Here is a 12757-nt window from a genome sequence, read left to right on the forward strand (position 1 = left end):
CCTTCCATCGAGGGGATTTATCGCAGTCGCCGCCTCAAAAAGGCTGGCAGTATCATCAAGGACCCACACCATCCTGGCCACACACTCATCTCCCTGCTACCTTCAGGTAGAAGGGACAGGAGCCTGAAGACTGCAACAACCAGGTTCAGGAATAGCTACTTCCCCACAGCCATCAGGCTATTAATCTTGGCTTGGACAAAACTCTGAACATTAATAGCCCATTATCTGTTATTTGCACTTCATCAGTTTATTTATTCATGTGTGTATATATTTATATAATGGTATATGGACACACTGATCTGTTTTGTAGTCAATGCCTACTATGTTCTGTTGTGCTGAAGCAAAGCAAGAATTTCATTGTCCTATCAGGGACACATGGCAATAAACTCTCTTGAATCTTGAATCTTGAATCTCCTCCTGCACATCTCTGCAGCTTCGCAAATTCATTTTGTCTCCTTACCAGTACTGACGAAGAGTTTCTGACCTGAATGTTTGCTGTGTTATGTATCCCACTGATGTGGCCTGACCTATTGAGCATTTCCAGCATATTCTGTTTTTAATATTCGATCATAAGACATAGGGGCAGAATTAGGCCATTCAGCCCATTAAGTTTGTTTTGCCATTCGATCATGGCTGATCTATTTTTCTTCCCATAACCTATGCCGCCTTTACTAATCAAGAACCTATCAATTTCCTCTTTAAAACAACCAATGACTTGGCCTCCACTGCCGTCTGTGGCAATGATTCACCATCCTCCTAATCCCCTTTCTAAAGGTGCGTCCTTTTATTCTGAGGCTGTGCCCTCTGGTCCTAGACTCTCCCACTAATGGAAACATCCTTGCCACAACCTTCTCTTATCAATTGCATCGATCAAGTTGCAATTAATTTTGAGTTGGAAGCATATTTTACCTTCATCCAGAAAATAACTGTATATTTTATAATTATATTTTTTATTCTTATTTTACTTTATTTTGCCTCTCAAAATATTCCAGTCTTTTCTCCTAACTAGTTTTTGCTGAACCATCCAACGCCTCATGGTAGAACTCTATTGGATGTCCAAACTTGCAATTTAAAAAAATTAGTTACCTGCACAACTGTGGTGGCAGTGGTTTTAATTTGAATAAGTTTTTATGTATATAACACCAACTTTTTAGACATATGTGAAAAAAGTGACATATCTTTGCTTCCCTGCATGGACAAACTGCTTCCCCTATTATAACATTTTTTTTTTTTTAATTGTATGGCACGTGGACCACTCATTTAAATTTAGGTAACGACTTTGATAGAGTTAGGCAATAAAGATGTGTATGGGAATTTGTGTGTGTCATATATAGAAATTGCAAAAGGAAGAATTATTGCCATTAGATATAGGGTTCTACATGTTATAAAGTACAAAATTAGTAAAACAAAAATGGAATGTTATGTTCATGTTTTGTTTTAAACTACATATATATATACAGCCTGTGCAAGCCATTGAAAATACTTCCTCTTTAAAATTTATGGACCATGTATTTAATAGCTTGGTTCAATTTGTATATGCTGGGCTGAGTTAGAATCACTTTAATGTCATGTCATAAATCCAAAATATAAGCAATATCATTTTAGAAGACGCTTACCAGAATGAGACAAATGGCTTTATGGGGTCAAACAGCAGATAACTGGTCAACCCTGCTTGAATCTTGACCTTAAAACTGTTCAACTGCAACCTTTGACAGGATGGGGCTTGACCCGAAGCTTCTGGCGAAAATTCTGAATATGAGCTCGGGTCGTTGCTGGTCAAGTGATACCTACAACCCGGTACCAGGAGTGATGGATGGTGTGCCTTCTGCTAATGATTACCAAGGTGGATTTGCTACAGCCTTAATGGCAAAGGTACAGTTGTTTTAAAAAAAATAAAGAAGCGATTAGCATCCATTTTTTTCCTGTCATGTTTAGATCATCAAATATCACATTGTAATCAGTCTGTTTAGTGAAGGCAGGAAAACTACACTCAGTTTCCAGATAATCTCATCCTTAACCATCTTATTTTGGGGTGCCCTCAAAATACCATTAAAGCTAATTGTTGACAATCAAATCCTGTCCACAATAAGATTATGTGACTTGCTTCCCTCCAATCACTGTTATTTATAATTATTTATCTAGTCAAGGTGTTGACAACAAGCATCTGAAAAACAACAAAGTAACTTTAAGAATGTAATAATCTTATGTTCACCTCATTTGACATCTAGTGTACAATTGTTCTTTATTCAGCAGGGATCGTTCTTAAAGAAACATAATTCCTCAGGTGTCAACTCTTCTATTTTTGATTCTTTCTGATTTGCTCCATACCACATAACATAGTGGTGACCAGAACTGCACTCCGTATTCAGTCTTTGACCTACCAATTTTTTATGGAGTTATACTGAGACCTCCCCCATCCTGTACTCTACCTGGGCTAATGAAGGCAAACGTCTCGTATATTTCGCTCCTCTAAACAACCATGCTGCCATTTTCAGTTATGTTTGCACCTAGACACGGCATTCCCTTTCCTCGATATTCCCAAAGGCTTTACCATTCGTGGTATATGTCCCACTCTTATTAGACCATCCTCCAAAATGCATCACGAAGATTAAATTCTGTCTGCCATTCCCCTGCTAATTTACCAGGTGATCAACATCAATCTGTGCCCTAAGACTACCCTCCTCAATGTCAGCAACATCTGCAATTTTTGTATCATCTATAAACTTCCTATATTCACATGAAAGTCGCTCGTGTTAAAACAAACATCAAGTATCCTAGAACTGATCTCTGTGATACACCACTAGTTTTGGCTTCCAATGACAAAAGCAATCTTCCATCTTTATTAAGCCGAGGGTATTTAATTGTCTCATATGTACCAACGCAGAACTTTTGACAATTTTCTGACATCAGCCTCGGTGACAGAGATTCAGGTCGCTGGGGAAATGAGGGCCCAAGAAGGTACATTGATGTTCTCCTTTTTCAAGCAAGTGTAGAAAGCATTATGCTTGTCTGGGAGTTATCCCTTGCTGTTGCTTGAGTAACCACTTGGTTTTGTCTTGTTGGAAGTGATGGTGTACAAGTCCTGCCGCAGCCAGTTTGGACCAAAAGTGTCTGTTTGCTTTTCTGATGGCCTAATCAAGGTCGTTCCTGGACATTTTATGACCCTGTAGTACACGTGTATGGTGTTGTTGGGAATACACTCCTCCACATATTTCCTTATGCAATAGGTAACAATCGTGGCAGATTTGTTCAGGTCCATTGCCAACTCCTTGAACATACCCCAGTCTACTGATATCAAGAAGTCACAGAATCATTCCCCTGCAGCCACTCACCAGCTCGGTGCAATACTCACCACTGGAACTATGTTCTTCTGTCACTGCCTATGCATCCTATGGTCAGTGATGACTATTCCAATGTCCTATGTTTTTTGACATTGAATAATCTTCAATTCACACCAGTATATATTACCCCCAGTAATGTGAGCTTTAATCTCGTTTCATAATCTCTGAATGGCACTAGTCAAAGCCCATCTGAAAATCCAAATGTGCTGTAAATTGGAGGAACAGCACCTCTTATTTTGCTTGGGCAACTTACTATCCAGTGGTAAGAATATTGATTTTTCTAATTTCAAGTAACCCTTGCATTCCCTCTATCTCTGTCCCCCCCCAACCTAATTGTCCTACTAGATTCACTGTTCATATCCCTTCATTATCACCTATTTCGCAGCCAACCGTGGACCATTGTGGGCTCCTTAGGGTGCCAAGTCTGATTTATTCAGTATCTTTTCATATCTCTAGCTTCCCTTTCCCCTGACTCTCAGTCTGAAGAATGGTCTCGGCCAAAAACGTCACATATTCCTTTACTCCAGAGATGCTGCCTGACCCACTGAGTTACTCCAGTATTTTGTGTCTATCTTCAATGTAAACTAGCATCTGCAGTTCCTTCCTACATACAAAACTAATCTGATCTTTTCAGAAGCTTGGTTTGTGATTTTTAAATGTAATTTTCTCCAGACAGCTTATTGAGAAATGAAATGCTGGAACTTTAATTTATTATAATAATTGTATAGCTAAGTATGATCTGAATAGCCATAATAAAGTTCAAATTCAGAGCTAATAAGTGGTTTTTAACGGTCATTTTCTTCTGTTTAGGATCTAGGATTGGCACAAAACTCTGCCACAAACACTAAAACCCCTGCACTATTGGGATCATTGTCTCATCAGGTTTACAGGATGATGTGTGCACGAGGTTACACACAGAAAGATTTCTCATCAGTGTTTCAGTTCCTGCGTGAAGAAGAAAACTTATAAACCAGTCCCGCTTCAAAATGCATCTTGGAAAATGTAGTCTTGAGAGTTTGTCAATGAATGGTCAACTAACTTCAGTTATCTAACGTAACAAAGACAGTAATAGCCTCAAATCATGATCCCAATGTTACTGGCAAGTTTCCTAAAGAATGTGCACCCAGAAGTCGCTATATTAACTGTGGGATTAGATAATAAAAACATTTTGAAACTGGATTGCAAACTAGATGATCAGGAAGATTTAAGGTATGAGCCTGTTACATATTATGTAGTCTGTTGATTTGTTACAGAGGGGAAGGTAAGGAATTAACTTTTTGTTTTAAACTTTGAGTTTCAATGCCATGTCAAGTATTGATATGTAATGAATTTTCATTTTACCTTTGAATTTTGTTTCCCTGGATCATAAATTGATCAGAGTCAATTACATATTATAAATGTAATATAACTACTATTTTTTCTTTAAATATTAAATTAAAATGTAATGATAAATTGAAATAAAATTATATTAATCATGTGCAGGATTCAATCAATGGTGTTTTTGTTGGGAGCAATTCAGGAACCTTGATCTATTTAATTTGTGCTTTCATGTTAGTTTTGTGTTCAGATCCAAGTGGACACTAGTTTAGTGTTTAGCTTAGAGACATAGCGTGCAAATAGGTCCTTTGGTCCACTGTGTCCACACCAACCATCGTCACCCGTTCACGCTAGTTCTATGTTATCCCACTTTCTCATCCGCTCCCTACACATTAGGGTCAGTTAACCTGCAAGCCCGCGCACCTTTGGGATGCACAAGGAAACCGGAGCACCAAGAGTAAATCCACCCACTCACAGGGAGAACGTGCAAACTCCACACAAGCAACACCCAAGGTTAGGATCAAACCCGGGTATCTTGCACCCAGTGAAGCAGCAGCTCTACCAACTTTGCCCACGTTGAGGCAGCCCAATGTTTAGTTCAGATATTTGAGACTCAAAAAAGGAAAATTAAAAGTCATTTGGGGATATAGATAGCTCTAGTTTGAGATTAAAATGTCTTCTACATGTTTCAGATTCTCCTTTGTTATCACATCTACCAGTTTGTATGTTGCTCAACTCAATTTAGCACTTGAACTGCCAAACCAAAATAAGCCTTTAACTGCTGGAAAATTGTATTAGTATGGATTGATATATAATGGTTAGCATACACATGGTGGGTCGAGAGTCTGTTTCTGTGTTCTATAATTCTGTACTTTTTTTACTATATACTCTATTTGGCAAATTATTACAAAATTAATAAGCCCTACCGTTGGGTTCTCGGAAACCAATTCTTTAGATTTCAGTATATCTTTCTTTCAGAGACACTACAGTTATCTGAACATAAATCTGGTAACAATAGCATACATCTCATGGTTACATTATTTCACCAGTTATCATATTCCCTTCATCTGAAATTGTTAACTTCTTTTTGGTATGCCCTTCCGTATGTCTGTTGCATTGGATACTTTGACAGCAGGATGTTATCCACATGAGAGTCTGATACTGAGCACCTTCTTGCTCGTTCACTGCAAGAGCATCATTGCAGTGTTATTCTTATCTTAACATTTCCACACACATGCAGTGGTAAGTTGTTAAGTGGAAGCAGTGCCTTAGTGTTCTTCCATCATCCTGATATTTCTCTTGCCTGCTAAAAATTACATAGGGAGATATGTTATTCTTATCATCCAAACCAGTTGATCACCATCCCCAACCATAAAATAAAATTGCTTTCCTTCCTGTGCAAGCATTCGGGAATTTTGATGGGCAACTATTTTGGAGATTCTTAGAATCGGAAAGCAAATAAAATTCAAAAGTTGTTTGGGAGAGACCCCTATTATGTTTTTGATTTTATTTTAAAGAAAGGCTCTATTTGGTTAATGATGTGGATACATTGCTGAATAATTGTTTCTTTTAGGATTAATTGACTATTCTAGCAAAAAACTTTCTTGAACAGCCAGTGCTTAATCATGAAGTAACCATCTGTTTCTCCTTATTCAGAAAGTGCTTAAACACGGATACCAGTTGTTCTGTTGACTGAGCAAGATTCAAATTAATATTAAAATAATCCCATAAAATACATGATGTTTCAGAATGGCAAACACCATTTGAGGAAGCAAACACGTTAAGGATTATTGTAAGATAACTATTAATGTGAATAATGTGCAACAATTTGCAGAGCACCATTTGATTTGACTGAATGGATGATTGCAGTGTTAGAGTATTAAATTGTGATTGGATTCACACTTTGACAAACACAAGCCAAATATGAACGGGTAGTACAGTGCCCTCCATAATATTTGGGACAAAGACCCATCATTTAATTATTTGCCTCTGTACTCCACAATTTGAGATTTGTAATAGAAAAAAATCACATCTGGTTAAAGTGCACATTGTCAGATTTTAATAAAGGCCATTTTAATAAATGTTGGTTTCCCAATGTAGAAATGACAGCAGTGTTTATACATAGCCCCCCCCCCCCCCCCCCATTTCAGGGCACCATAATGTAACAAATCTCAAATTGTGGAGTACAGAGGCAAATAAATAAATGATGGGTCTCTGTCCCAAACATTATGGAGGGCACTGTATGTACATTTGAGGCATATTCAAAACTAACTTGCAACTTCTTCCAGATGTTACTGTACAAGCTTATTAACTACCAACCTAATGGCATGGATATTGCATTCTGAATGCCAACTGCGCTGACCAGCACTCATATCATGGAAAAAATTGAAGAACAGCTTCCTGAATCTGCGAATACGGAGTTAAATGCAGAAATTCGAACAGTACTTTCTGAACTCGTACACAGACTCATTAAAGCAGTACCTTGTTAATCGATGGAGCAACTTTCCTTTCTCACAGCAATGCTGTGCTTACATATACCGACCGGTTACCCAATGAACATGTCAGAAATAGTTAGTTCTTGTGCTTTCAAGTATTACTGAATTTGTAACAGTGCGTTAAATTGTAATTATTGCCAAGCACACCTCCTCACACTGAAGATGTAATTTTACAACTATGGGAGTTCTTCAGAATACAATGTTGCGGATTTTCTTTAAATTTACTGTTTTTTTTAACGTTCTCTCCTCTAATCTCTGAAACTAATCCTTCAATTCAATTTAATTTTTATTCCTGGTTTAGACTGTGTGTGTCTCAGTGAGAATTATTCTGTCTGATTGAAGAACCTTGCTGTCTTGTTCCTGTTTAATAGTTTGTCAGAAGTCTGTAGGCAGATACATCCACATCTGAGTGGATGTGGATGTAGGGCAGAGTGGATAGTAAGTACCGATCTATGATTGCAACATTAGGGCTCTATGTTTAAACAGATTTGCTGCAAAGTGTCATTTTCAAACCATATTAATTCAAAATAAAAGTTTATGTTGCCATCCTTCTATTTATTTACATTACACAATTGCCTTATCAGCTCGAAGGTACACAAAAATGCTGGAGAAACTCAGCGGGTGCAGCAGCATCTATGGAGCGAAGGAAATAGGCGACGTTTCGGGCCGAAACCCTTCTTCAGACTGCATCAGCTCTATTGTCTATAGCTGGCCCAGCAGTAGATATGTAGAAGAAAATACATTTACTGTTCAAAATTCTCCCCCTTTTACCCTAAAATTCACTTTGTCACCAAGACCAGAAAATGTCACATACTGGCCCAACGCATGCAAGCATCCCTATATGCACACTCATGCATATCCATATACACATACATAGTTGCATATGCACATTTTTGCATGTCTATAGGCATATCCCGACACGGACACATTTAGGTTTAGGTTTATTATCGTCACTTGTTTCAAGGTACAGTGAACCTTTGTGTGTTATCCATTCAAATCAAGTCATATAATAACATGGACACTATCAAGCCAAACTCGAGTACAAATAACTAGAGCAAAGAGAAAGATACAGACTGCAGTATATAGTTCTCAGCATTGTTGCGTAACAGTTTCAGAGCAAAAGTACAATGTCCGTAATGAGTTAGGTTAGAGAAATGGGACTATATCCTAGTTTATGAGTGAACTGTTCAGAAGTCTCAATTATAGAGAGATGGACAGGACAGGTTTGGAGGGATATGAACCAAACACGGATAAGTGGGACTAGCATAACTGGGACATGTTGGCCGGTGTGGGCAAGTTGGGCTGAAGGGCCTGTTTCCACACTATCAATTTGTGACTATGATTATCACATCATTTAGTGGGTTGCACGCAGTAGCAGAATTATTGGCTGCATCCACTCCTGCTGAGAACAAATGTAGCATCTCAACTCTGATCAATTAACTCTGTGGATCGTTGCTTGGATTTAGGATTTGTCCATTCTGTGCTCACAGCGTCATTAGTGGTTCCAGTGTGTTTTCTGTGGGGAAAAATCTCACTCATTTTCTTGATGCAAGTTAACATGAAGGAAAAAGGTCACAAGGCATAATGGAGTGTGATTTGTTTTGCTTAAACTAAGTTGTATGCTTACATTATGTCATCTTAGAGTTACAGATATAGCACAGGAAAAGGCCTTCTGGGTCCATGCCGACCATCTAATGTATTTCTCTGTATTTCTGTTCATGAAGTCTCTGCGGACAGTGGTCATTGACAAATCCACACCTGACACCTGAAGAGTGTTTCTGATCTGTTGGACAGGTGTTTGGGGATTTTTCTTTAATATTGAGAGAATACTTCTGTCATCAGCTGTGGAGGTCTTCCTTGGCCTGCCAGTCCCTTTGTGATTAATAAGCTCACCAGTGCTCTCTTTCTTCTTAATGATGTTCCAAACAGTTGATTTTGGTAAGCCTAAGGTTTGGTTGATGTCTCTAACAGTTTTACTCTTGTTTCTCAGTCTCATAATGGCTTCTTTGACTTTCATTGGCACAACTTTGGTCCTCATGTTAATAAACAGCAATAAAAGTTTCCAAACGTGATGGAAAGACTGGAGGAAAGACTAGGTGCTGACAGCTCTCTTATACCTGCATTAAGGAGGCAATTAAACACACATGAGCAATTACAAACACCTGTGAAGCCATGTGTCCCAAACATTATGGTGCCCTGAAATGGGGGAACTATGTATAAATACTACTGTAATTTCTACATGGTGAAACCAAAATGTATAAAAATGGCCTTTATTAAAATCTGACAATATGCACTTTAACCATGTGTGATTTTTTTCTATTACAAATCTCAAATTGTGGAGTACAGAGGCAAATAAATAAATGATGGGTCTTTGTCCCAAATATTATGGAGGGTATTGTACATCAGGGCCCAATGAAATTAAAAATTCACATGAAACGTACAGAGTAAACAGCATACATAAATAATGATAAATATTATAATAAATAATATGATGAATGCAAAGCAATAGTCTAGTGCACGGTTGCAATGCAATCAGAAATAGTGCAGAAAATATTCAATACAATAATGGAATAACTGAATGAGGTAGAGTTAAGAGTAGGAATATGTAGCAGCACTTCCAGCAAGGGGATGTTAAAAAGGAGATTGTTTCAGGGCAACGGTGGGGGGGAAAAGCTTTTCTTGCGTCTAGATGTCCAAACTTTCAAACTGCTGTATCTTCTCCCGGAGGCTAGAAGAGAGAAAAGGAAATGGCCAGGATAGCAGGCATCTTTGGTGATAATTCCAGCCCTCCTGATGCAACGCATGTGAAGATGGACTGGATGGAAGGAAGTGATGAACAAGCCTGTGGTGGATCGGACTGTAATGCACTTTCTGCAGGTTTCAACGGTCAAGAGGAGAGCAGTTGTAATACCAGTCTGAGATGCATCCCATCAGAATACTTTTCATAGCGCATCTGTAGAAATTTTAAGAGAATGTTTGTGACATGCCAAATTTTCTCAGACAGATAAGAAAGTAAATACATTTTGTTGATCATCAAATTAGTGTGAGACCGGGTTTGGTTACTGGTGATGTTTGCGTAGAAACTTGAAGCTGTTGATTATCTCTACAGCAGACCCATCGGTGATGACAGGGTTGTGTTCACCCCTTCGCTTCGTTCGATCAACAACTAACTCTTTTGCCCTGATGACATTAGGGGCTAGGTTGTTGTCCTGGTGCCCTAGTTCTCAACCCTTTTCTCATTGTTGATCCGGCTAACAATAGTGCTATCATCTGCAAACTGAAAAATTAAATAGACACTTAATCTGATCACACATATGTGTGTACAAGAGTAGAGCAAGGGGCTGAGCATTCAACCTTGTGAGGCACCAGTGTTGAAGGTCAGGGTGAGGGAAATGTCATGACAAATTATAACCGCCTCATGTCTGCCAGTTAAGAAGTCCCAAAGTCAGTTGCAGATGGAGGCTCCAAGACCAATGTCCAGAATTTAGGGGATGAGCTTATTCAGTATTATGGTGTTGAAGGCAGAAATGTAGTCAATAGAATCCTGACATAGGTATTCTTACTGCAAGGTGATCCAGAGCTTATTGTAGTAAAAAGGAGCTGGCATCCTCTATAGATGTCTTTTTCATGTTGCAAATTGCAAGGGGACTAGATTGTCCGGAGGATTGGCACAGACATGGGTGTTAACCAATCTTACAAATCACTTAATCGTGGTCGATCTCAGAGCTACTGAGCAGTAGTCACTGGCATAGGGCACTTTACCTATCTTGGGGACTGGGCTGATGGAAGTTTCTTCGAATTCAGATAGGAACAGGAGAGATAGGCTGCTGAAGTAAAAGGTTGAAGATGTTGTCAAACTCCCTAGCCTGTGGATAGAATATGATTTCAGAATGCATCCAGGGACTCCATCCAGACCGGTCACTGAGTATATCATTGTAAAAGCAGATTTGCCACGGAGATTAATGGATGGAGCCAGCAGGAGATGCACCCAAGTGAAACTCTGTTCAAAACGGACGTATAAAGCAAGTTACTGACGGGGCAGGAAGGTGAGCTAAGCTCAGGTAGCTCCTTTTTGACTGGCATGGGCCCGATGGGCGAAATGATCTTCCTCTGTGTTATAAACTTTAATTGATTCTATGTTTCTGAATCAATCTCAAAACAGAAAGGAAATGGAATAAATACATCCACAGCAGAGTGGCAGGCACTATGCAACAAATCATACTTTTGTATTCAGACGATGTATTTAGTTGCCTAGAGTGAATAATCCTTATTAATGCTAGGTTGGAAGAATGGTGCATTTCTCCAGCAAAAGACCAGATTCTGGGCATTCAGGTCTGGAGGTACAGAGGTCTACAAGAAGTCCAGATACGACCTTGGTAAGGTCATCAAAAAGCCCAAAAGGGACTTCTGCTCCAAGCTGGAGGATGAGACGGATGTTCGGCAACTGTGGTGGGGCTTGAATGCAATCACCTCCTACAAGGCAAAATCAGGAGGCAGCTCAAATGTCAGCGAAGCATCACTCCCTGACGAGCTCAATGCGTTTTACGCACGCTTTGATAGGGAGAACACTGATGTGCCTTCTCGAGCCCCCATTCGCCATGATGGTATTTCGGTCACATTCACAGAGGCCGATGTCAGAAGATCCTTCAGAGGGGTAAACCCTCGGAAAGAGCTTGGACCTGATGGTATACCCGGTCGTGTTTTAAAAACCTGTGGCGGACCAACTGATTGGAGTTTTTACAGACATTTTCAACTTCTCACTTCTGAGGTCTGAGGTTCCCACCTGCTTTAAAAGAGTAAGGTGACGTGCCTCAATGACTATCAACCAATGGCACTAGTGTCTGTGGTGACAGTGCTTTAAGAGGCTGATCATGGCGCAAATCAACTCATACCTCGACAAAAGCCTGGACCCACTGCAGTTCGCTTACCGCCACATCAGATCAACGGTGGATGTGATCTCACTGGCTCTCCACTACGCTCTGGACCACTTGGACAACAAGAACTCATATGTCAGGCATTTAATACCATCATCCCCTCCAAGCTGGTTACCAAGCTCTCAGATCTGGGTCTCTGCACATCCCACTACGATTGGATCCTCGACTTCCTCATTCACAGACCACAGTCTGTCCGTATTGGTGGAAATGTGTCATCCTCGATAACAATCAATACGGGAGCACCTCAAAGCTGATCAACACAGTTAATTTCCATATAGATAGCCAATACAGGTTCAAAGAGCAAAGGAAAATAAAATAACTTTGTCCCATGCTCACCGCCCATACAGCTGCAACTTCTTAAAGAGACACTACCTTTTAAAACACATGAGACTCTACAAAGATTTATCATGTAAATGAGCAAGCTCATTCAATAACATCCTATTTCATCTTAATTATATGATTAATTCAACATTCACCCAGAACTGGTTCCACAAACAAGTAACAGTCTTTAAACTCACTCACTCTACACCCTCTTTTCTGTGCCATTCACTCACAAATTTCCACACCTCATGTAATGTGCTAAATCTCAGATATTCACACACGTTAAAGCAATAACATTCTCACTCAAGAAGTTATATACTCCTCAAGGAAATCATGCAAAACTCTTGAT

The 12757-nt window shown here is 39.4% G+C and overlaps 1 protein-coding gene across 1 annotated transcript in view; it reads left to right on the forward strand.

The window, feature by feature from the left end:
• The window catches only part of hibadh (3-hydroxyisobutyrate dehydrogenase), a 115348-nt gene extending 110532 nt beyond the window's left edge, over positions 1-4816 (forward strand). Inside the window, exons 7-8 of the mRNA XM_033047518.1 lie at positions 1716-1872; positions 4152-4816. Coding sequence (XP_032903409.1) covers positions 1716-1872; positions 4152-4310 — 316 coding nt within the window. The 3' untranslated portion in view covers positions 4311-4816. The remainder of the gene's footprint in view (positions 1-1715; positions 1873-4151) is intronic.
• The last annotated feature ends 7941 nt before the right edge of the window (positions 4817-12757 follow it).

The sequence above is a fragment of the Amblyraja radiata genome, chromosome 2 (assembly GCF_010909765.2).
Source record: "Amblyraja radiata isolate CabotCenter1 chromosome 2, sAmbRad1.1.pri, whole genome shotgun sequence".
NCBI lineage: Eukaryota > Metazoa > Chordata > Chondrichthyes > Rajiformes > Rajidae > Amblyraja > Amblyraja radiata.